Source organism: Ixodes scapularis, unplaced genomic scaffold (genome assembly GCF_016920785.2).
Source record: "Ixodes scapularis isolate PalLabHiFi unplaced genomic scaffold, ASM1692078v2 PGA_scaffold11__112_contigs__length_91849675, whole genome shotgun sequence".
In the NCBI taxonomy this organism is placed as follows: domain Eukaryota; kingdom Metazoa; phylum Arthropoda; class Arachnida; order Ixodida; family Ixodidae; genus Ixodes; species Ixodes scapularis.
This window is the reverse complement of record NW_024609837.1, coordinates 16,019,994-16,044,418: the sequence shown is the minus strand read 5'-3', so window position 1 is coordinate 16,044,418 and position 24,425 is coordinate 16,019,994. Positions and strand designations below refer to the sequence as shown.

Here is a 24,425-nt window from a genome sequence, read left to right as displayed (position 1 = left end):
ATAGTGCAGCCTATCGTAACTAATAGCTGCAGCGTCATTCAGAATTTTTTTTTGCTGCAACTAAGAACTGTTACATTAACAGTTGTTTTTTTTTTTTTTAATATACCAGACGCTTGCGTGTTTAACATACCTCCCTGGGGGAATGCTTTCCCCTTAGCACTCTGATGCACTGCGGCGAAGCAAAAAAAGCAGAAATTCGAATTTGCCATGCTTACTTTGCAGTTGCCACTTCACTGCAATACACAAAAAGAAGCGCACTTTGTAAATTAGCCAGACCAGACCAATCTTATGAACATAAGGAATACAGCAAAAATTCCGGGTACTGTCAGAGTTCGACACTGACAGCGAGATCAAATAAGATAGTGTGTTACTTGCGGCTAAAATCGAAAGTTGTGAAAATAGTGAAATAAAGTTTTGGCGCAATGTTGGCGCAAGTTCCTCACATTTGGGCTAGCTGTAGCAAGATAGCACACCCTGCTACATTTGCCTTTGGTGCAAATTGCGCACATAGCAATCACATCACAGTTTTTGACAGGTCCTTAGGGCATCTGGAGGTTCGTGTTTCAACGGGGCTGTCAAGATGGGTACACTGCAAGCGAGTGCCGACTTAATTTTAATGCAGTGCCGGGGTGCACTACTTCGTCAACGGGGTAATAGAAGTTGAAACTATTCAACTCTTCTCCATGGCCAAAGGAGGTTCCATGATGCAACGTGCGCAGTGTTGCGCACGTAGCAATTTTTTAGGAGTAGTCTGTCAACATATTTATTAACCACCATCAAAACAAACAAAAAAGAGAAAAAAGTTGAAATACGACGTTTGAACTGTCATATTTCCAGAGGCTTGTAAGAAGACTGACCTTTTACTCTAGATTAATTTCATGACACCTAAAAAATATAAAAATATAAGTAGAATCACCTTACATATTATTCCACACCAATCGTCAACTGAAAGCTAGGACCCTTCATAGAAGCACATCTAGGTACCTTCAATGCCTCCAACTTGCGCCAAATTGATTGGAACCGCCTTTCCTCAGCATAATTACTAGAACCACCGATTTTAGAATTGCCATTACTAATTTGTTGAATCGTGTTTCGTACTAATTTTGTTTTGTTTTTCTTTTCATTGTTTTTACTTATATTTATGTTGTAATTGCCTTTGGGCCCTCAGACAACATAAACGAAACAAATCTACTATTACTTTCTGCCTGACTTGCCAGATGACAAAGCGTGTGGATTCCTCGTTCACTGCAATTCAAACTAATGGGTTTCATCTTTCTTCTTTTGCGAGCTTTACGCTTTGATACTTTGATTTTGCAACGTTTTAATTGTCCGGCCCTTTGACTTTACGGGTTTTCATTTCTTGGTGTTTCCATGTTCGGCATTTACAGCATTCAACGTTTTGCTTCGAACCCTTTCGGGAATCAACCGACTATCAAAACCTAAACCACGAATGAACTACTGAACTAGCGAGTAAGGACCCCTGGTGAAAAAAACGTCACTGCACGAGAAAGTTATATTAGACATCTTTCCAGATCTTGTCGTGTTGAACAAAGACAAGAGTCGCGGAGAGAGAGTCGTCTGCTTCTTGCCGCAGGGGTTGCGGGGACGACAGGACAACGCCGAGCTCCAGCTTTGATCGAAAGGATAGTGGGTAGACGTTAATGTCAAGTGCCTTAAAATATAACCACTATTTTTTTTTTAATCAGGTAATATGAGTTTATGCGTTTTGACACCAACGCAACCCCTGTACAAGAAGCAGACGAACTTGCGCCGAAACTACGTTCAAACGCTGACGTGGAACAGGGAAGACGACAGTGTTCGACGAAAACCTCGGCATTTCTTCCAGCTGAGAATCGTGGATAGTGCACGAACCAAAAGGAGACATCCCTAACGTAAAACACACGCAAAAAGAAAAAAAAATTCAACGTTATTTTTTTTTTTTTGTTTGTTTTCTTCTATTAAATGATAGCAGCGAGCGTTCACGAGCATTGCACGTGATACACAAACCCGGGAGGCAAGGGGGGAACGGCGATGGGAGCTACGATGGCTACGAAGGCTTCAGGCTATTTCAGTTTTAACAACGCTCCTGAGAAAACAGGTTATCTATTCTCTCCGCTCGGAATTCCGTATCCCGTTTTGCCGCTTTTATTTCTTGCACGCTTTTTCTTCCTTTCTTTTTTTTCCTCCACTTTCCAGCTCCCCCGTCGAGTAGTTTTGTTATGCGATCGAATCCGGCTGAATGACGGGAACGAACACGCCAAACGTCAAAAGGCGTTCGACTACGCGTGGGAAGTTCGCAGGATTCGCCGCCGGTTTCATCCTACCCCCCCCCCCCCCCCCCCCCCCACCCTTTTTCACTCAAAAAGGCCGGCACGTCAAACAAAGTACAAAAAAAAAAAGGAGCACAACGAACGTCAGCTTCAACGAAAACACGCACGTTCAACAAACGGTAAACAACAACTCGTGGCGTGCCAACTACAAGCTACCGTTCGTGTCATAACCTGCGCTAAACGTCCGCATCATCGTGATACAAGTCGGAGAAAGAAAAGGAAACAAACAGAACGCGGGGTTGTGTATTTCGTCGACCCTGAACGCGCACGCCAGTTGAGACCGATCATAATAAACAAGCCGACGCCGCCAATGCGCCACCAAACGTGGCCTAGCTTGTTTAGGCCTAGCACAACCTCGGCACCGCCGACCGACCGACCGCGCGCGCGCGCGACAGCTACGGGCGTCTTTTTGCCGAGAAACGTTTATTGTTTAGACGAAGATCAGCACACGCGGCGGCGACAGAGAGACGCCAAGTTGACATGCATCAGCCCCCTCATCCCCTCCCCCCCTTCACTCTCGCAATGGTAGGTTCCGTACTCCACGCCACGAGCTCAGCCGGCTCGGCGTTCTTTTTCCGAATGCGAGCAACAAAAAAACATCTTTCTTTCCGTTCAGCCCCAGATTGCTCCGGCGACGCGACGTGCACCGCATCGCCCACTCCACGCATGGCCGTTGATACAAGGCGGCATAAATAGAAATAAGGACGAAAAAGAACACACAAACACCACAAGGAGATGGTATCGCGGACGCGAGTAGCCCCACGGCGAGCACAACAATCCAGAGTCGAGTTCGTTCCTTGGAATGCGGCGGTCATCGGAGACGCGATCCGGCGTCGGCGTGACAGTTCGCTCGGAGGGTTATTTAACCCCAAAGCCGCCTGGCGTTAGAACACGGTCGCACGCTGCGAAGGCGCCGATCCGCCCGCGAAAACAACCACGCGGAAACGCGGACCCAAAAGGCGGATTTCGGCTCTGATTCCGACCGTAAACAACAAGGGGAGCCCGAGCGGGACCCGATCAGGGACCCCCGAAGCGTAGTAGCGGCGTTTCTTTCGGTGTTTTTTTGTTTGTTGTGTGTTCGGGGCACGAGCGAGAAACGGAGACAGGCTAACCCTCGCAAGCGGTCTCCCGTCTGGCCGAACCGCCAGACCGTCTCACCTGTTTCGACTGGCAGCAGCGGATCAGAAGCCTCGAAGGTGGTCGTAAACGGGGAAGAGCCCTAGACGCTCGAGCGACACAGACGTGGCAAGCATGGGCAACCGTCGAACGGTCGGTGCCGTGACGCGCTGCTGTAGCTCACACCAGCACACACCACAACACACACCAACAGTAGTAGGTCATGAAGGGGCTCCGGTAATAATCCAGCAGAAGGGCGCATATTCCGACGGGAGGACCTCTTCTACGGCTCGAACTTTGGGAGACGCCGCGTTCGTGCCACTTTATCAATCATTTCCGTACATAGCCGCTTAGACCAAACAACAGTACTCGTTGATTGGCCAGCAAAACAGAGGTAGAGTCCAAGTATCACGAGTGGAAGGGGGGGTGGGGGGGAGGAGAGGCGACCGCGTAGGGTCCCGCAAGGATGTAAACAACTGCCGCCGTTGCCAGACGACCGGTGAGCCGCGCCGACGTGAACAGAGAAATCAATTCCGAAACTAGCGTAGTACGCGCGCCACACCCCTACTAACCGGCGGAACATTTGTATCCTTTCAGGTTAAAAACGAACCTTTCGTAACTTCTTTTTAAACGGTTCAAAATAACTACGTTGAGACAGGTAAAAGGTTAAGACGTTAGGACGACTTGAAACTTTTCAGGAGGCGGACATGGCGGAGACTTGGGCCGTAGCCTCTTGGGCGATCTTCGATATCTGAGTTGTTTTTTTACAAGTTTTGACGAGGCAAATGCGTGTGTACGGGCCGTACGCCTTTATTTAACACAAACATCGAATAAAACGATATCTATCTACCCTTTATAGTGCTGAGCTAGTTGCCAAATGTTCTTTTTAGGTACTGTCCACTGTCGGTAATGAGCTTGCTGGGGTCTTCATCGCGCGGTAAGTGAGGAGTTTATGCCTTACACCGTGCTTGCTAACGTTTACCAACTACCCCAATTGTAATATTTGCTAAAATATACTTCTTCAGAACAAGTTGCTTCGAGACGTGGGCAGCGTGGTACGGAATCTCGCAGTGCTAGTCCACCGAAGGACCTGCGCCACCCGTGCCACCCCCACTCACGGACAAGAAGTGTAGGTAAGGAAGATGTCTTCGCAGGTTTCAAGCCCGTGTTATTTCACGTGAGACTGATCTCTATTACGTAAATGCATGACTCGCATTCACATAATATCAGCGGCCATTGTTGTGGTCTTGTAACACGCATTTTGCACCACTAACTTTGTGGTGCAGAGACGTCACTTGCAAGTCATGCACAGTTAAATTTCTTGAATTAAATTTGCAAAAGGCATATTGTGAAACCTTCTCAAGTGATGTTGGAGGTATAGATTTAAGCACCAACCTATAGCATCTCATTTTCCCGCTTTCAACACCTGTTTAGCTTGGAGATCTTTAGTTTAACATCTCTTGAAGTTGGACAGCCCTGCAGGTGAACACCAGAGGTTCCTAAGCTAAAGAACTTTCACTGCATGTTTATATAATTGCTGACAGAGGCTCTAGACCCTGTGAAAAATATATGATTTCCTGTTCAAACATCATCAAGGGTATAGCCCTTGAGCACATGGTTAGGAGGCGCCGCAGTCGAGCGACAGTCAGCATCTCTAGTGGCAAAGAAGTGTATCGATGGTCAGTCACTGGCACATCGCCTTCTTCTCACGGGCGCTTGCTTATTTGACTGCAGACATTCCTGCATATATTGAAAACGTAGTGACGGTTTGTCTGAGGTAGAACTGAGCTGTTGCTTTGGTATTATGGACATAATAGGGTGTTTTCACTGACAAAATTTCGTCCACCATTTTGTTGTTGTGAGCTATCTGGCGTGTGTCAAACTTGAGCATTCCAAGAGTTTACATGACCCCTCCAATTCGTAGAGCAGCTTATGTCTTACCACGCTGACATCATCTCAACCGGTTGCAATGTAATCCTTCAAAGTAGTAAATTTGTTTGGAAAAACAAACTAACAACAAAATTACGGATTGACGTCATGTGCAAACAACCTAGGCTCTCCAAGCATTTCCTGGATAGTCAACTAAATGAACTCTGATGCAGAAAGGCACTCGTGGAATAATGTATTAGGTTGACTTCTGTCTCGGGGTGTTAATCATTGGGATTAAAATTCACTAAATCATGTCTACATTTTTTTTCGTTTTTCTTTTTCGATTTGTATACAGAATGTTTTATTTTGCGCAACTCGGGAAGTGTGTTTGAGGTTTGATTAATTTTATTCACGTTATTATTTTATTTTTGGCGAACACTTGCAAGAAGCTTGTTTTATTTTTAGTTATTGTCTTTATATTCATAATAAAAACTGCATTAACACTCCAGAATAGTTCGACGGCTTCAAACTTTGCGAATTTGCCAGTATGTCGTATTTAATATCTTACGTAAATAAATGTACTGATCTAGAATAAACTGGTCAATATTTTCTATCTGAATAACATATATGCGTTACCAAGTTTTCTGGGATTTTTTTCGATTTAGAAGGCCTCAGTCACCGCGATAAATGGCTGGTTTAAAATATGTAAGCGCTGATTTGTTTCAGCAGTTGAAATTTTTTGACTGCCAAGTTGGCGCATTGTAATGTGAACTGAAAATTAAAGTCATTGTTGCAAGAGAGATAAGATGGTGTACACCCTTTTGCCTTAACGGAGCATGAGGCCACAGAAGAAGAGTTGGCTGTGTATATTTAAAAAATGACCGCATCTCCACGTGGTGAATGATGTTGATTGGGGCGAAGCTCTGGTGGTGCTGATGATACTGATTTTGTTCATAGGTATAGTGCTGATGGCGTTGCTTTTTTTTTTATTGCTCAGAGGTAGTACTGAGTTCCGGGTTGCGTCTGCGTGGACGCTGAGCCGCGGCATGCCGAGCTTTTCGTTCGTTTTCATTCATGTCAGAAAGAGAATGTGTGGTATGAAACGTGGTTATATACGCATTTGACCGCAGCGCCCTCTCCTGTATAGACGTTGAGCGGCTACATGCAACGTTTCATCCATGACAGAAACACTAGCTCTTGAGTTACTGTCACATCTTAGAGCCTCCTACTCGTCCCGCAGTCGTGGCCAAGTGGTTAAGGCGATGGATTAGAAATCTCTTGGGGTCTCCCCGCACAGGTTCGAATCCTGTCAACTGCACAAACCTTTTTTCTTTTTTTAAGAAGATAGATGGGATGGCAATCGATGTGAGCACGGACGCCGGACGGACAAGGCTAGACCTTAAAGGGATACTTCAACGAAATTTGAAATATTCCCGTCGTGTTCAAAAATAGGTTGAATATGATCCACAATATTCGTAAATGACAATCGCACGTTTGTATTTTGATCCTGGTGGCTGTATTTTTCGTTATAAACGGCCCACTCTGGCAAGCGCTCGGAGAAGGCCCAGCTTAGAGCACGTGACATCCAACGCAATCATAACGTAGGTCGTCTCAAGACGAGCAAAGCTACGGCGAGGCTGACGTCGAGAGGATGGCCTAGTCGTTCCAGCCACCGAAGCGGCTGCTTTTGTACGAATTTTGAGTGACGGGTTAATCTTCTATAATCTTCTAGGGGGACAATAGCGACTTCTGCGACACACAAAGGCATTCTTGGGAAGAGGTGAGTTCCTCCTTCCCCCCTTCTCTCGTCGTGGCCGGAGACGAGACAACCTCCGTCACTAGCTGTCAAGGTTCCTAGACGAGCATTACAAACGAGGCGTTAGCGACATCCACCAGGTGCTCTTTGCTAATCGTTTAATTCGTTTTAAAATTCCTTTTCGAGACTTTTTTTAACAAGATATTGGTATGTTCCATGTGATACTGCTTTTTTGAACACATATAGACCAAAAAAATGAGCGCCGAAATTTCATTGTAGTATCCCTTTAAGGAGCTTCGCCCCTAGAAGCCTGTTATTAATGATCAAAATATATACAGATGTATTGTTTTTAAAAGAAGTGTTGTATAGATGTTTGGCGGTACTTGAGCTACATATTTTACACACCACTTGGATAAATATGCGTGCTATACTGTGACAGTGTCTCGGCTTCAAATTAGATTAAGTAAAGCACTTCAAATTTTTTACAAATTGATAGTCAGTATTGGTCAAACAACAAATAGTAACTCGGCCAATCTGCAGTTAGCACTCTGGAACTCTTCACCCAACAACAATATCAAGTGCCACAAAGACAGTGTATCAGAGTCAGAACACTATTTTGGTATCTTGAAAAAATAAAGGCAAAAATGCTTAATCATTTCTTCCGCCAGTCGCACGTCAGAATGTTCTGGCGTGCGGTTGGTGTTCTCATTAAAAAAAGCACTGTCGCAAATGCAGTTTTGATGGTTTTTACTGAGTGCTACAACAAAACAAATTAATCATTGAAACACAATATCGCTAGAGCTCGGGATATAGATAAAATAAGTACGAAATGCAGCATTATATCTCCAAGCATCACTTACCACGAGTCCCTCTTCCCATGTCCGGAAAGCAAAGACCTCGTGCTTGTTGTCTTTGGTGTTTTACATGTTAGGGTGAGACACAATATAGTTTCAATCAGAGGCTTGAAAAAAAAAAAAGACAAAAGGTATTTGTTTGTTTGTGCTGTCGTGCACTATACCAATACGAGTACAGCATCTTCAATGGCACACATGATGAAAGGGACTTCCCATCGTTGTGGGAGTTGTGCACCAGGTGGCTCGACCTGTCAAGGCTAACTCCATTGCACGGTCTCTATTGAGGCTGTGCCAAAAAGTAGAGTCCGGCGTAACTCTACTTTAAAGTTTCACGGGAGTTCGTGACAACTTTACAAACCGAAACTTGGAGCAAAAGACTAAGAAAAGACAGAGAAGGGGGCTACATAAAAGGTTCATTTAATGACTGAAAAAAATAGATTGAGCACACCTGTGGGCAGATCGACCAGTCTGTAGCAAATCCACACATTTGTAGCGTGAAAGGAAGATAAACATGACATGTATTTTATGTCCATAAACCCAAAGGTCTGCGGGACTGCCAGAGCTCTTCGGGGAGCTCTTCCGAGGCCGTAAGCGTCCAACAGGGCCCGAGCCGGCTGTCCAGAAAGTCGTCATCTTGTCGTTCACTTCCATCCCCATCAGACTCTAAAACCTCAGGTAGGCCAAGTTTATGTTGAATGCCGAAGTTCGAGCTCGAGCTTTTAGACGCAAGTAAAGCGCCGTTGACACATATGTAACCGAGTAAGACCGAGAGAGACCAGACCAGTTTTTAAGCCTTTTGCGACGTCTTAGGACCGGATGCGCTGCAGCGGAGCTGGTCCTAAGACGTCGCAAGATGCTTAAAAACCGGTCTGGTCTCTTTCGGTCTTACTCGGTAGCATATCTGTGAATGGCGCTTTAATTGCGGCTGCTTTTCTTCCGAATGGTAGCTTTTTTTTTTTTAATGGCATATTTTTTAAAGCAGATTCCCCGGAGTGCTTTTGGGGGTTCCCTCAAGCACCCCAAATTATATCTTTGTCGTCTACCTCTAAATAATGCGCTTTGCTGGTTTCAGGCGACCACGAAACAATGTTCTTACTTTCACTTAATGCTGCTCCGAAGAACCCCTCAATATTTATAACCCACAAAACGGCAGTGACTGTCCTCTCCACGCACCAGCAGTGGCAGAAAGAAATGTAGGAAAAACTAGAAGCCACAGCTTCATCTCACAGCCAGAATGAGTGACTGCATGACCCAATGCCGATCGTATGTCACCCATGTTCTAGCTATGCGCTGGGATCGCCTGTTCACGTCACTGCAGGGATTGGACACGGTCCCCAACCCAAACATTTGTCTAGGAATGGATTGTCTCGAGCTGAAGCCAAGTACTGAATGCAGCTGTGCCAATCTTCAGTCCAACAGCTGCATTTGACTATTGTCTCTCTGGGGTGATGCCCGCGACAAATCATGATCTCTACAACTTTCCCAACTGGCTTTGGGAAAGACTGTTTTAGTGTCAATGCTGTGGCCACCCTTGAAAGGGGCAGACTCAAACAAATGATCCACTTCTAGACTTCAAATTATGCTGTAACAAAGGAGCTTCCGGCTTGTCGCAAGTATGCTTGTGTCCCACTCACTCGTGCTCATGTAAGTCGTATTGCACTCAAACCCAGTATGGTTTCGGGGCCACTTTAAACAAAATTTAAGCTTGTCTGGTAAATCGCACGTAGAGGATGAAAGCACTGAAAAATCAACGGATGGGTGAAAGGATGACGAACGTCGCAGAGCATACTGCTGTGCGGCGTTCGTGGTCGCACATATGTGAGCCAAAAATGTGTTATTGCTAACAAAACCGGTAGGCTACTGAACAATTGTAATGCAAGGTTTCCACAAGGCGGGAAGAGTGTCTTGGATGTCATTTAGCGCATGTTGGGGTTCTGGAAGTGGGAGATCCCGTGTGCTATGCGCAACAAAACTTTTGCAATTGTAGGTGCCTGTCTTCAAAAGGAGTTATTGCCGTGGAGGTCACCTCAGGAGAAGGCCAAATCCCCCACTGTACTCGTTCTCAACAGGTTCGTGGAGAAATTGTTTCTGTTTAACCCTTTGACGGTCGAGTTTTTTTTTTTTCCCAAGAGATGTTTCCCAGTGGTCCGGTTTTATTTCCAAAGGAATAGTATAAAGAAAGGGGTCATTGCGCAGGTTTTTTCTCAATTATCTGGAGGGAGCGCGTACAGTGCTTTCAAGCTGTTTAGGTTTAAAAGTATCAAATAAAAATATTGAAGGCAAAAAGTTGTCATCTTTCATCCACTTGATCTCATTTTGGCGCATTCACTTCCTCGACATTCTAGCGGTTGCAGATACCTAACCGGAAGTACTGTATGAAACTTCTCCGTACATCCTCTAAATTTAATTCCTTTGGTTCCGATTCGGACTTTGGAAGTCCGAATCGGAAGGACCAGTGCTCCCATTGGCAATACCGCCAGAGCGGTGTCGGCATGCAAAGTTGGCATCAGTGAATGGAGCATCGAATTTAAAAAGCTATAAATAACCCTGCGATGCAAAGCAATGCACAGCTCACCAAAGACTCAACGAATTGCAAGACCTCTCACGGTGCATACAGTTTCGTATTTGGACGGTCACTTTCAAATGTATAATCACCGTACGTGCACTGCAACGACCGCCAAAGGGAATGAAATAATTTAGCGTGTACGCGCCCATCGTAAGTTGGAAATCGGCTGTTGAACATTCTTGAGATATCATTCTGGATTAAGGCACCGTTAAAACCTATCAATCTTTGTCCACAGGTATTGTGACATGGTAAATGAAACAGATAGTTTGTTGCAGCCCTCATATGTCCTATCAGAGATTAAACTAAACTTGGGGATGGGGGAAAGTTGGCCTGTTGGATTCCATGCTCTACAAGTGATTGCCTCGAAACTAGTCATTCTACTATCTGCTTCGGACATGAAGGTGTTCTGTCGTTATAAAATTCTTGATGACTGCTTTGCAGACACATTATAACGTATGGTGGGACAATTTCTCGGTCCCTTGTAATTGAGGTGCTTCACTGAGTGCATTAGAATTTTTCAAATATGACGCAAGAGAGTTGTGGATGTAAGCTGAGAGATTGTGTGCTTTAGGAAATAGGAATACTAATATATATAGTATATTTTTTTGCGAGAATTACTGTTATTGAACAAGAAAATGCGATGCCATGGTCGGCGACAGGTGAAGAGCTCAGGGGAAGCTCCTCTCACCTCTCCACTTGAGTAAAGTGAACTCCGGAGGGGAGGTTGCCTCCTCTCCAGTGTTCACACAGCTAAGGTTGAAAGACGTGGGAAGATATTTCTTTTTAACCTGTCGCCAACCACAGGTGCATTGTGCCTTCTACCGTGCCCTTTTGGGTTCGTGCTGGGACCTCTTCGACGTCGACATGCGCAAAAGTCTCACATATAGTCCCATCACGCAAGTTGTGAGACTTCAAGATGCTGTCGGCTTATTTGTGGACCTACCTACTGTTGGATGCATAGCGGGAAAATTTGGTCTTTCAAATTAGGGTGGTTAGTTACACATTTTAAATGGTGGAACACACACAAGTCAGCTCCGAGCATGGCCCTTGAGGAAGTACAAGTCAAAAAACAATAATATTTTGTAAAATAATTTATTTTGGGTTTCATAATGTTTTATTATTTTTTAATCTTCTTTTTTGGTTTATAAATATATTTAGTGCCGGCTATAATCGCAAAATTAGTCAAATACGCATTTGGAGACGTCCGGGCAACCCAGAGCTGCATGAGTTTGAGCCATTTTAATGCGGAAGCATTAACTGCCTCATGGAGCGAGCTGACGTCATCAGTTTGAAGCGCGAAAACGGCTCCCAGTTTCCGCCGCGATCCCAATAGGAGCGATTCGCCTTCGGTTCCATTGGCTGACGCGCGTCGACAGGCCTCCCATTGGCCGCTGCGCCATGGTGTGATGATGTGAACAGGACATAGAAGAAAAGGAAGACAACATCGCAGATGTGATGGTTCAGGCGAGCTCGTGCAGTGTGGTTTTGAGGTTGGACACAGAAGGAAGGAACACAGCTCAACGCCATGGGCCCCAGCAGCCAAGTAATGTCCCGGATGGACGTCTGAGGCCCGTGGGGGTACCAACCATGCTTGCCGGGGAAACACCGCTGGCTACGAACACCGAGCCCTCGCCATCCGGAAAACGCCTAGGGCATTTGAGGTTCCGACAACACCAGAATTGTGCGACGGCGAGTGAGCAGGACACCCCAGACTTGACTTCGTGTATATATTTTTCGTGGTTGCAATAATGTTATTATTTTGATTCTTTTCAAACAATATATTTTTCCTCACATCCACCTTGTCGGAATCCCGAGTCCATACTTCTTACCATCACACATGGCCCCTGAGATCCCGAAGCGCGTGCGCACGCTAGTACGCAGCAGACGACAAAGGGAGCAGATGAGCAGGCGACAAAGAGAGCGGACGAGCGGCTTGAATGCTTACGTATACTTCGAGCTTTTTTTCTCTGCGTGGTTCTTTAAGTTAACTGACGTCGATCGCCATCACGTTTTTGTTGACAAGTAGGCCCTGCCGTCTGCTCTTCATTGCATTCTTCTGTAGCTTCAATTTCTTACAGAAATTAATTAACAGAATATTTTGTGCTGCATCGCCAAAGAGTATAGCTACACATCTATGGTAACATTCGAATGTGTTTTTCTTTTTATGGGGCATCTTCACAGTTTGTGCACAAGAATTTCTGTTCTTAATATCGGCCTATCAAACCAAATTTGGCTTGCATATTCCTTAGAATATGTAGAATGCAACTATCTAGGTTTGGTTAGAACATATATTTTTTATATTTATGACAAAATTTAAGAAATGTTTGTTAGTCCTTTGAAATTGCATTTTTGCTATTTTTAATTGTTTTAAAACGAAATAAGTGTTCCACACATTATTTCTGTTGTTTGTTGCACTCAATGGTTTAAAAGGAGCAAATTAGTTTATTTTACTACGCTTCACAAGGCTCATGTGTGCACTAGAACATGGTTTTTTCTGCATGTACATTGCATTGAGAACCTAAAAAAAAAATAGGCTATATCAAATTTAATATCATATGTGTAAAGGCAAAATTAAGCACCATAAATTGTGGAAATTTCATTTCAATATCGTAAATAATTTTTAAATTTTCCCCTGGTGCGTATCTCCTTAACATCAATTTTTTGTGCAGCAGTCTAGAGGAGTGATTACAAGAGGTGTGCAAATATCAAAGTTTATGTGAACTGTGCATGCATACCAAAGGTTGACCTACAATAGCGAGCAAGATTTCTTGGACCATTGAGCCACACAGGGCGCTCAGACATGTCAGCCATTTCTCCTAGCAGGCAGTGAAGGTTCATGCGCATGTGGCGGTGCAAAGCGGCGAGGCTAGATGCCAGAGCACTGTTGCAAAGCAGTGCATCCTGACATGAGAAACTAAAGAATTCCCAAGATGTTATTTGTAATTTTAGAATGCCAAAAAAATCTTTCAACGGTAGAAGTGTGCTGCGAAATGGAAGGCAAATCAGCTATCTTCCTGACAAAGTCGGGAAGGTTTGGTGTGCAGACCCAGTCAAGCCAGATTTTGGCGACTTTTTGCCCGTATCGTCGACATCACGTAAATATTGATATCAAAATAAATTTGAATTGAATCGGAGATTGCTTTTATAGTATCGGCCACCATCAGCAGATGCAGCTTGTGCAGAAATGCTGCCTTTCATGGAACTCTAAAAAGCGACTGTGTAAGCTTATTCATCTCAACTTCGGCCCCCACTAGAGCTTTTGTTTCGTCCCATTTTCTCGAACAGACGGCACCTAAAACAATGTCCACTCATTACCGGAGAAGAGGACAACCTAAAAATCCTGCGCTGCCGGCAGAACCACATCACGGAGATAGAGTACCTGTCCTCACTCACAAACCTCTGCATCCTGGACATGTGTGACAATGAGCTCAGGACAACGTCTGGCCTGCAGGGACTCCGGTCTCTCAGGGTGCTTCTGCTCTCCGGAAACCGGTGAGGACGTCGAAGGGCTTTCTCTTTTTAAATGCGGCAGTGTTTCAAGTGAAAGTTTGTGTTCCCCAGAAACACAAGCAAGATGATTGTTCCTGTGTACTATAACATGTCTGAATTGAAACTTAACCTAACTTGACCTTCTTTCCTTTGCATGAGTCTCACTCCTGATACTCAGTGTGGACGTGTGTAGTCGGGCTGAAATATTTTGAAAAAACCTCCTCACATCAGTTAATATTTTAGAATTATACAGTAAGAGAACCTTAATGTTGTATAACCGTTCGAGAAAAATCTGTGGTTTATAGACCACAGGTGTTCGGTGCTCTCACTTTAACACTCTTTTTTCAGGATTGAAGAGCTTTCTGGTCTGGAGACTTTGACTTCCCTTGAAATTCTGAGTGCCAGCAATAATTTGGTATGACCAAAATTTTTGAATTTGGCAGGCAAACACATTATCAGTCAGAATTGAAATGGTAGTAGTTGGGAAACATCTTTGCAGTTGACCTTGACTTTGGAAGTGTGGGGTGACATTCCCCGACTTCTGACCAGGGTCCGCTCTCCCTTTATCATCTTGTATCTGATTCTTCCCCTAAGCAGGTATGTCCCTTGACATGCTTGTGCCCTTGTTGAAAGTAAACCCTTTGTGGCAACCAAGTCCTCAACATGGGGGCAACAAGCATCATGCATCCCCTGTTGAAAGGAGTGGGAGCTGGGGTCAAGCGGTTTGACTTTCTTGACAGACTTATTTTCTGTCTAGATATATTAAAGTGCTGCTGGTGTTTCTCCTTCTAGTTTTCCTCTGTTTCTCTGTTTTCCTACTAGTTTCCCTTAGTTGCTCTCCTTTCTCTTCTGGTTTTCCTAGTTTCCCCACTCAATTTTTCTGTTTCCCCACTAGTTTCCCTGCTACTTCTCTTCTGTTTTTTATGCCAACTATGCATCTAGCAGACATGTGTAGTTGATCCTGAACCTTCACAGAAAATCGTGTTTGTACAAAGCATGCATGAAAACTCATGGATGCATGAAGGCATTCAGAGCTCATTGAACATACTGTAAAATACCGCTGAAGCACCCATTTCGTTCAAGTGCCCACTAATAACGTGTTCCAAAATTGGGAATTCTGCATATTATACGCTAAGCCCCCGATTTGACCAGACAAGCGCTCATGTCTAGATTAGTCAAGTTTCCGTGAAAGTAGGGTGGGCTCTGCCCTGGTTTTTTGCGGTAGAGTCTGGGATTTTTCAGATCTGCATTTTGTGTTTTTTAAGTGTGCAGGGAGGTAGGTTTCAGAAGCCATGCTATACAGAGAATTTGTAGTTTTTAGCAAGGGAAGCTCCTAAAAACTTGGGCTGTCACTCCTCATGCACCATACCGCTCGGTAACAACAATCTTTAATAAAATCTTGGGCCACATTCCATAACCTGGCCCAATGTTATGGGACCGTGTCCAATTGAAAGTGGAGAGGCTGTTACGGTCCGACCATATGTGTTATATCAGGGGTCAGACACATAGTCAGCATTTTGATTGGGGGCGGGGGGCTTGCCTATGACAAAATGCTGTATGAGGGGGAGGGGGGAGAGGAGGCCCCAGCAAAATGGAAGATTTTGGGGGGGGGGGGGGGGGGGGCAGGTTCCGTGGGCTCCCCCTGCTATGTACCTGTCAGGGGTAGAGCTTCACAAAAACAATTATGGCATGTAGTTTTTCACAACCGACAGTCAAATTGCAAGCATTGGAGCTTTGTCTGATTTAGTTAGTGCTTAATGAAAACTATTTACCTAATAAATATTGCTTCCTTCCTCCACCTGGCAGCGTGAGCTCGTTTCAATTTTCGCCTACCGTAAAATCCCGAGAGATGCTCCACCCCCGAAAGATAGCCCACCCCTATTTCTGGCTTGGTTTGCTATATTTTTTTAAACACCGAAAGATAGCCCATTCCTATAAATCGTAATGCTGGGATCAGTGATGGCCTCGTCGTAAATACGGCTAGTTAGCTATGGTAGGATCTACATGAACATTGCTGACTGGGAAGTACAGATATCTTTGCTTTATTGCCGGAAGGGACACAACCTTAAAATAGCAATTTTTTTAACTTTTCTTGATTGTACATTGAAAGTTAGCCCACTCCATATTTTCACCCGATTTGCTCTTGATGTTACGTGGGCTATCTCTCGGGATTTTACGGTATGTTTGTGATAGTCGGCTTTTAGTCAAACTTCTATCAAGATTTGCATTACTCATTTAAAAATGTCAAATTTGGTCAAGCTCAAACCTCGCCAGGTGCACAGCATCCCTTCTTATGACAGACTGCCACCATCGCAGGCACTAAGAAGAAGGGCCCAAGTTTAGAACTGTATGTAAAAAATTGCCCGCTAATGACAGCTATGTTTTTCATACTGATGCATCAACTATGTAGTATGTATGAAAGGATGTGTTTAATGATACGATCACGGTTCATCCGAATATAGGGGTGGTATGAATTTTTCAGAGTCCCCGGGCAAACTCTTTTAAAACTAATATGTTACTATTTGAGATACTATCAATGCTGTCTCGGGCCGGAGGGGATCATGCGAACGAATGTGCCTATCTCAAAAAGGTAACAATCATTGTTTACACATCCTCTAGGGCAGCATAACTTGACTACAACCGTTGCAGGTGCTTTTGTGTCATTATTGCTCTGTTCTTTCTGCATGCGTGTCGTGCAATCACAACAACGGTGGCTGCAGTAAAAAATTCCAAAACATACCCACATCCAGCATTGCTGCACTTTCTGTGTCGTCGCTTGATTCAACTTGCTGGAGTAACTCGTATTCACCTACATCCAGGGTTGCTGCTTTAGTTTTGCTGTCATGTGATAAGTTGGCTTTAGTAACTCTCAATCACTCTAGTGAACTTGAAAAGTGACTTTCGAAATCATCGTTGATCATGTGATCGCCAGACCGGCATAACTCTCCGTCAAACGTTGAACTCTGTTTGCTTTTTTTGTTTTTTAAACCAACTTTTGGAAGGACGTTTATTGTCTGCCCAGCGTGTGAATTGGGACTCGATTCGAAACGTCTTGCGAGAGGAAAGCGCAGTTTTTCAGGGAGAAGCTGGAAGTTTTGAGAAAAGTGGACGAGGACCCAAAGAGAAAATGCGCAGAACTTAGTGAAGGAGTTAGGCCTGGTGCCTAACTTGAGAACGGACAATGAAAAACGTTCAGCATTTCGGCATCAATGTCAAGCAGGCAAAGATTGTGCAGCATGTGAAGCTTGAAGTGTCATTGGCGCGGTTTAAGAAGGCGACGGCGGCGGGTTTTGACACCGACATGCAAGGTGCTGAGAGAAGAAGCGGACGACAACGGGCTTTCGCTTGGCATTGAGAACTTCCATGCATCAGGCGGTTGGCTGTACCATTCTAAAGCTAGGCATGGCCTGGCATATAAACGAGTCTGCGGCGAAGGCAAGAAAGTGGATGAATCTGCCGTCACTAGCAAACGCTCTCCCATTGCTAATTGCGAGTTACGAAGCCCATAATATATTTAACGCTGACGAGGCAGGTGTCTTCATCAATGTACAAGAAGAGAAGAGCCTTTGCTTCGAGAGCCAGACTTGCATGGCCAGACAGTAGAGCAATCAGAGAGTGACTGTTCTCTTTTGTTGCAACGCCGACAGTTCAGAGAAGATGATGCTTATTGTCGGAGGCAGATTTGACAAGCCGAGGTGCCTCAAAGGTGCGGGCCGTTTACCCTGCATTTACAATGGCAAACGAGAAGTCTCGGATGACGGGGTGCCTTTTTCCGGGCGTTTCTTACGTACCTTGCCAGCAAAATGTTGTGCAAGGGCAGGAAGATCCCACCGTTCCTCGACCGGTGCGCCACGCACACGAAACAAGTCAACCTCAAAAATGTTAGCGTAGTGTTTCCGCCGGCTAACACAACAAGCCACCTACAGCCTCTAGACGCTGGCGTAATTCAGAATTTAAAGTGCCATTTTGAGGGGCTTCCGGTCCAACGTCTCCGCTCGCCAAGATAGATCGGCAAGACGAGGAACTTCAGATCAGCCCCACGTACGCTTTGCACTTTCTCTTCGTGTTTTGGGGCCATATTACTGTGAGCATCAAGGCGAACTGCTTTTGCAAGTGTGGATTCGTATGTCCTACAGTGGCTGCTCTTCCGGAGCCAGAGGAGAACAACTTGACAATTGAGGACTGGGATCAACTTGTTGCTGAGGGACCGGCCTTTGATTTCATTACTGTGGACGACAACATTGCGGATTAAGGACTGTCGAGGAAATTGTTGACGAAGTGACAGCACCGCAAGGAGAGTCAAGTAGCGAATATGCCGACAGCGATGCAACTAAGGACGAGCAACTTGTGACAACTGCCGAAACGCTGCATGTCGTTGACGTTCTTTGGCGCATAGTGAACTCGATTAAGATCAGCGACGACAGATGCACACGTTTTAATGTCCTTCAAAAGTGTCTTCTGGGCGACGTCGAAGGAAAAAAAAGGTTGAGAAGAACATTAGTGACTTTTTTGGCTGGCAGTTTTATGAATAAATGGCAAGTAACTTATCCCTTGATTTGATGTACGTATTTGACTTGTTTGTTGTTCGTATGAATTTCGGATAATACAAACACTTCCTGCGACCCCGCGAGATTCGTATCGTTGAGTTTCTACTTATCTCTTCCCCATGATCTGTCCGGGCAGTGGGAAGTTGGCAAAGTGGCTTCTATTGGCCGTCATCTCTACATTGAAGTATGTAAGAGCCGCTTGTGAGCTTCTGTATATGATCATGAAATTCATCAAAACGTCCAAATGTAGGGATGACGGTTAAATAAAATAAATATTGCATTTTAATTTCTTTTTTAGGAAATTGTATATGGTGACATGGGTCACCTATCTAGACAGTTTAAAATCATTTGAGTTGGCAGTGTCCTTTCAATGCAGCTTTCAATAGCAGAAGTGTTGTAAGTTGGGCGAGTTGGTATGATGACATGATGAACAGAACAGCGCACACGAAGACAAGGACAGGGAAAAGGAACATGCAGGACACACAAGCGCTGTGTGTCCTGCATGTTCCTTTTCTCTGTCCTTGTCTTTGTGTGTGCTGTTCTGTTCATCATGTCAGCTTTCAATAGGCTTGTGATGCATAAATTGGGTTCCATTCTTATTTTGCAGATAAAAAGTGCAAGAGGTCTCGAAGGGTTAAAGGAGCTATGTATACTAAACTTGTCATCCAATCAGGTCAGTTGCCTGGGCTCCGAACTAAACCAGCTCACACAACTGACCGAGCTGTACGTGGAAAAAAACAGGGTCACGAGCATTGTGAGTCTTCTATGGTTCTTGCATCTCAACTTTGCACAGTGACTTGGACCTGATAGTCCTCCTGCACTCTGTTCACGATGGGACCATCGGTCACCAACATGATCTACCATATCTTCCAGACTGTAGTCCATGGGCTAGACATGTTTGAAATCATTTTGAAAAACAGCACGAATACCACACGGACAAGAAGGAGGAACACACAGGACGAGGCGCTGACTATCAACTGTCTATTCAGAACACATACATAGAAATTCACGCGAGGACGGCTTCTTCTTTTTCCTCTTTTTTATTTATAAATCGAGACTATACAAGGATTGATTTGTTGAAGATACCTTATTTACTCACATAATGAACGCACCCCCCGCAACGGGTACCACTTTTTAGTCTTTTTGTTTCTCTCGCGTAATGAACGCACTTCCGATTTTCAGCTCCGCAAGTTTCAAATTGAGTCCAACTTAGCTAGCTACCAAGCCAGTTTTCTTTTGCCGCCAACCGGTCGGGCCAAGTCAAGCCAAGCCAAGCCAGGCTGCTCTCGTAATGGCTGCAAGTGCATAGTTGTGAAAGTGATCAACCATGAAACCAAGCAGCGCGCACGCTTGACGAGGCTTGGGTCGAGGATATGCCCAGCCCCGAACATTCTTCGCCTATCGCATGCATTGATGTCAACAAACACGCTATCGTCTGCGGTCTGCTTTCGAACAGTGAAATCGTGAAAGTGGTTAGGCCCAAAAACAGTCGCGTCGCTCTCCGTGCTGAGCTCGCTTCATAGGGTGCTTTTCCTGCGGCAAAAAGGTATGCCGAAAGCACCCTAAAAAGGTTCGCAATTTATTAAAAAAATGGTTACTGTGGCGCGCCCCCGACCAGCCAGGGGTACACCTCCATCAGTGGAGACGTGCCACAGTACCTTTCCGTGTCATATTGGCACCTAATACAACATTTGCGCAAAGTGTGTACATGCGAAAATTTTGCCCCGCGTAACGAACGCACCTTCCAAATATGTGTCAGTTTTTTAGGAAAAAAAGTTCATTATGCGAGTAGATACAATAGTTTGTTACGACGAGATGTGATGGGATTTTGTGAGTGACAGGCTAATCATTGTTTCCATGTCAGATCGTACAATAACTGTCCCGGTCATATTTTTATTTTTACAGCGGAGCTGTTAAGGGCTAGTTTCCTGAAGATCGTGTCCCCCGCAAAGAAATGTCGACACAAAACTCTGGACAGCTACCGCCATCTGTGAGCGACAGCGGCAACCAAACAACTGGTTTGCCGGCCTCGATCAATGATGGTGGCAACCTTTCCAGCCTTTCCACTTTGGTTTTCACCAGAGTGGAAAGGCTGAATTTCTCTAGGTGTCATCCAAGATGTCGTCCTCGAGGTCGTTCTAGAAGTCGTCCTTGAGGTTGTCCTTGAGGTTGTCCTTGAGGTTGTCCTAAAAGTAGTCCTTGAGGTCATTGTGGAGGCCCTCGTGGTCGTCCTAGAAGTTGTCCTTGAGGTTGTTTTAGGCGTCGTCCTTGAGATTGTTCTAAACGTCGTCCCTGAGGTCGTCTTGAGGTCATCCTAGAAGTTGTCCTTGAGGTCGTCCTAGACGTCATCCTTGAGGTCGTCCTAGACGTCTTCCTTTAGGCGTGGTCCTTGAGGTCATCCAAGAAGTCGTGCTTGAGGTCGTCTCATCATAATACAGCTTTGTTGGTCTTCCTTCTTCACCAGAGTGGAAAGGCTGAAAGTTTTTCTGTAAGAACTATATGGAAAAGCCATGTAATTGGGAGGAACATTCAGCTATACTTGAACACCGTAGCAAAATATTTTCCAGAGATATAAAATTGAGAAGCTCGATGCATGGGCATTGCCGAGATTTCACTATGGTAATTTGCTTAGCTGCCAATGTTATACCAAAGCAGGCACATAGTTAATATTTTTATCATTTATATTATAGATAATTTACAACATGCACACCAAATATTAAAAATTACAATAATGTATTTTTATGCCATCAAAATTACGAAACATGTAAAAAAAAAACATTTTAGAGGCACATTCATAAATTATTTGCCAGCAAACAACTTTATGCAAAACGTTGCAAAATATGTCAAATTTTTTGTCTTGAAATGTAGCTTACGAATATACAGGGTGTCACAAAAGAAAATTTACACGGTCTTTTTTACCGCAAAAATAAACTAGGCATCCCCGAACGCTCATTCTCCGCCCAAAGGTAGAGCCAGAGGTCACAACCAGATGCCAAAGTTTCAGCCCGATCCGATAACTTAATTAAAGGTTATAACGGATTTTCTGAAAATTTCAATGAGAAAATGGCGGCCGACGGAGTTTTCAGACACATGGGGCTCTATGGCACCAGAAACCGAAAACGGGCAAAAATGGGCTCCATTTTCCCATTGAAATTTTCAGAAAATCACTTATAACTTTTGAGTAAGTTATCGGATCGGGCTGAAACTTTGGCATCTGGTTGTGACCTCTAGCTCTACCTTTGGGCGGAGAATGAGCATTCAGCGATGCCTAGTTTATTTTTGCAGTAAAAAAGACCGTGTAAATTTTCTTTTGTGACACCCTGTATATAAAATATTTGCTTAGCCATCATTGTAGTCTTGATATTAATGCAGAAACGTAAGTCATTTCTCTAAAAGTAGCAAAATTGCACATCAATATTAAAAATCTCCATCTACTCTCCTTAACTCCTTGCAGTAACTTGAACTAACTTGTGATGGCAAAATATTGAGTAGCATATGACCTCCGATGAAAAGAAGGACGACAAACTTTCACTCAAATGGAGCTAGCTTGTCTTCGTTATAGGGGCTTTGCCGCACAACGTCAGCACCAAAGAGATTTTTTTTTAAACTGGATAGGGTATTTCTATGTGAGCTCATTCAATGATGCTCATTATGACTTTCTGAGAAGTGAACGCACGCAAATGAGCTGATTAGGAAACACAGTCTAACACCCTGAGATTAGGAAGTTGGTCGGTTCTCGTAATCTTGATGGAAATTATCTTTGTGGGTGCTTGGCGGCATATACTCAATGTCGGTAGCGTGTCTAATGTTGAAAGGATTTAGCGTGTCAAGCCACGTCTGGCCAAATCTGTGCAACGTCATGTTCTGTTTTCTTTATCCTTTCTTGTTTTGGTATGGTCGAAAAAACGTGGCTGTTCTTGAGATTTTGTGTTGTGTTGTTCCTTTTTTATTTGTTCTTCCTTTTACCACGGCTTTATATAGTTTTCTCGCCTCATTATATGAACCCCAATCTACTGCGAATTCTGGTTTGGCTGGCTTGTGCCTGCCTTGCCTGTGCTTGTGAATTACTACACTGCCATTTTCACACCCTTTATTACGACTGTAGTATATTCATTGACAAGTAGGGATAGATTTGTCTTTTATGCACTGAAACATATATCAGGAAATTCAAAATGCTGATATGACGTGGAGTGTTTCAAGTATCAGTGCTTCAAAGGTCTGTACATCAGACTCTCGAGCACCTTGGTTTTTTATTGGAGCTCGTATGTATGATTGAAAGCATACAATCATGTACAAATGCTTTTGGTATTAATGCAGTGTATTAGCCAATCTCTTTGACTGCTCTGTCTTTTAAACAGCCTTACAAGGTGTTTTTGTGCTTATAAAACTGCTTGGCCTGCCGATCAACCTCCCCTGTAAATATAACTAGAGAGCCAAGACTGTCAGGTTCATAAGCCACCCTGGTTCATGGTACAATGGGTTCATTGTAATGATCTTTTTGACCGCTCAGCCAGTTTTGTAATATCCCGAAATCTTCCCCGCCCCCGAAAGATAATCCACCCCTTTTTTGGCATGAATTGTTTTTTTGTTTTTTTCTTCAAAAACTCCGAAAGATATCTTATTTTTAGTAATTGCAGTACCCTGGCCAATGGGACCTCGGCTGAAAGGGGGTTAGTTAGCCACGGTGGGAGATAAGCAAACATCACACACCGAAAGTTAGCCCGTTTCCCATTTTCACCCAATTTGCTCTCATTTTTAGATGGGCTACCTCTAAGGATATTACGGTAGTTCAGGGTTTTCTAGGACATGCTCTCACACTGTTCTCCAATTGCAAATTCTGTAATCTGTGCACTCTGCTCGAAGTGCAGTGTACTTATGGAAGTGAGGTTTCAGGACTGCTTGCAGGAACTCCCAAACCTGAAGAAGCTCTTTCTCAGCAACAACTTTATCAAGAGGTGTGTAGCAGCAAGGCATACCACAGAGCTTTGCGATTCCAGCTGCACTTCTGGGGCCCTAAGCTGGACACTTGGCAAAAACGTCGGCGAGAAATCTGGCGGCTGCAATTGGCCAACGCCACACTTGACCTTGGCGCCGCCAATCATAGCCGCCGAATTTCTCACCGACGTTTTCGCCATGTGTCCAGCTTAGGGCTCCTGCTGTGGCAGATGTCGCGGCTAGCGCACCACTCCAGCTGCATCTCTGTGCAGCTTGGATGACGCAGCAAATTTGATGTCCTGCACATCACTTCTTCAGTTGTCCCTGAAAGGATGTCCAGTCACCCGTCTGCAAGGCTACAGACAGGCATTGCTCACCGGCCTCCCCCAGTTGAAGTACCTGGATTATTCCTTTATCACCGTAAGTTCATTCCTCTGGCAGCACTGATCGCTTTCCTCAAACTTAATCACACAACTTCGTCGCTAGATTTCCTTGCTTTCTGGTACACATGTCGTGACTTTTTTTTTTTTTCATTTACAGTCCAAACTATATAATGTCGCAGACAACGAACGCTCGGAGATATCCAAAACGCAAATCAGAAATGCGGATTTAACGGATGTTCGAAGGTATTCGTTAATGCTTTAATAGGTTCCCAAGCTGGGTTCTTAGGAACCCACGAGGTCGCCAAAGCACCCTCAAAGGCTTCCCAAGTGTCGAAATTTTCCCTTTCGTTCCTTTCCTGAAGTAAAAACATCCTCTAGTTTAAGGTAATTTTTTTTTTAGATTTGAGCCACCTAATAATGTTTAACTATGTGCCAAACATTCCCTAATGTCAGTTTACAAGGTCTGCAGGCATCTTCACTGCCCCACTGCATCGGTGCCGAGATCATCCAAGGGGTTCCTTGGCTATGTTATTCAAAGCAGACGGGCATTCCCCGAGATTAAAGAGTCTTAAAGAATCCC

The 24,425-nt window shown here is 44.5% G+C and overlaps 2 protein-coding genes across 5 annotated transcripts in view; one reads left to right on the top strand and one right to left on the bottom strand.

Moving 5' to 3' along the window:
- Window positions 1–3,920, bottom strand: part of LOC8043288 (insulin-like growth factor 1 receptor) — a 114,173-nt gene extending 110,253 nt beyond the window's left edge. The window contains exon 1 of the mRNA XM_029972774.3: window positions 3,489–3,920. The gene's annotated coding sequence lies outside the window, so the exon portion shown is untranslated. The remainder of the gene's footprint in view (window positions 1–3,488) is intronic.
- The window catches only part of LOC8043301 (leucine-rich repeat-containing protein 49), a 52,014-nt gene continuing 30,981 nt past the window's right edge, over window positions 3,393–24,425 (top strand). For 2 of the 4 annotated variants that reach the window (XM_040207619.1, XM_040207625.3), the window contains exons 1-11: window positions 3,957–4,043; window positions 4,145–4,199; window positions 4,337–4,383; window positions 4,472–4,579; window positions 8,469–8,600; window positions 9,913–9,994; window positions 13,777–13,983; window positions 14,329–14,395; window positions 19,135–19,281; window positions 23,421–23,482; window positions 23,735–23,882. In XM_040207619.1, coding sequence (XP_040063553.1) covers window positions 4,356–4,383; window positions 4,472–4,579; window positions 8,469–8,600; window positions 9,913–9,994; window positions 13,777–13,983; window positions 14,329–14,395; window positions 19,135–19,281; window positions 23,421–23,482; window positions 23,735–23,882 — 981 coding nt within the window. In that variant the 5' untranslated portion in view covers window positions 3,957–4,043; window positions 4,145–4,199; window positions 4,337–4,355. Of the gene's footprint in view, window positions 3,527–3,956; window positions 4,044–4,144; window positions 4,200–4,336; window positions 4,384–4,471; window positions 4,580–8,468; window positions 8,601–9,912; window positions 9,995–13,776; window positions 13,984–14,328; window positions 14,396–19,134; window positions 19,282–23,420; window positions 23,483–23,734; window positions 23,883–24,425 lie in introns of those variants that run through there. The other 2 variants (XM_040207620.3, XM_042288831.1) reach the window with 2 other exon arrangements.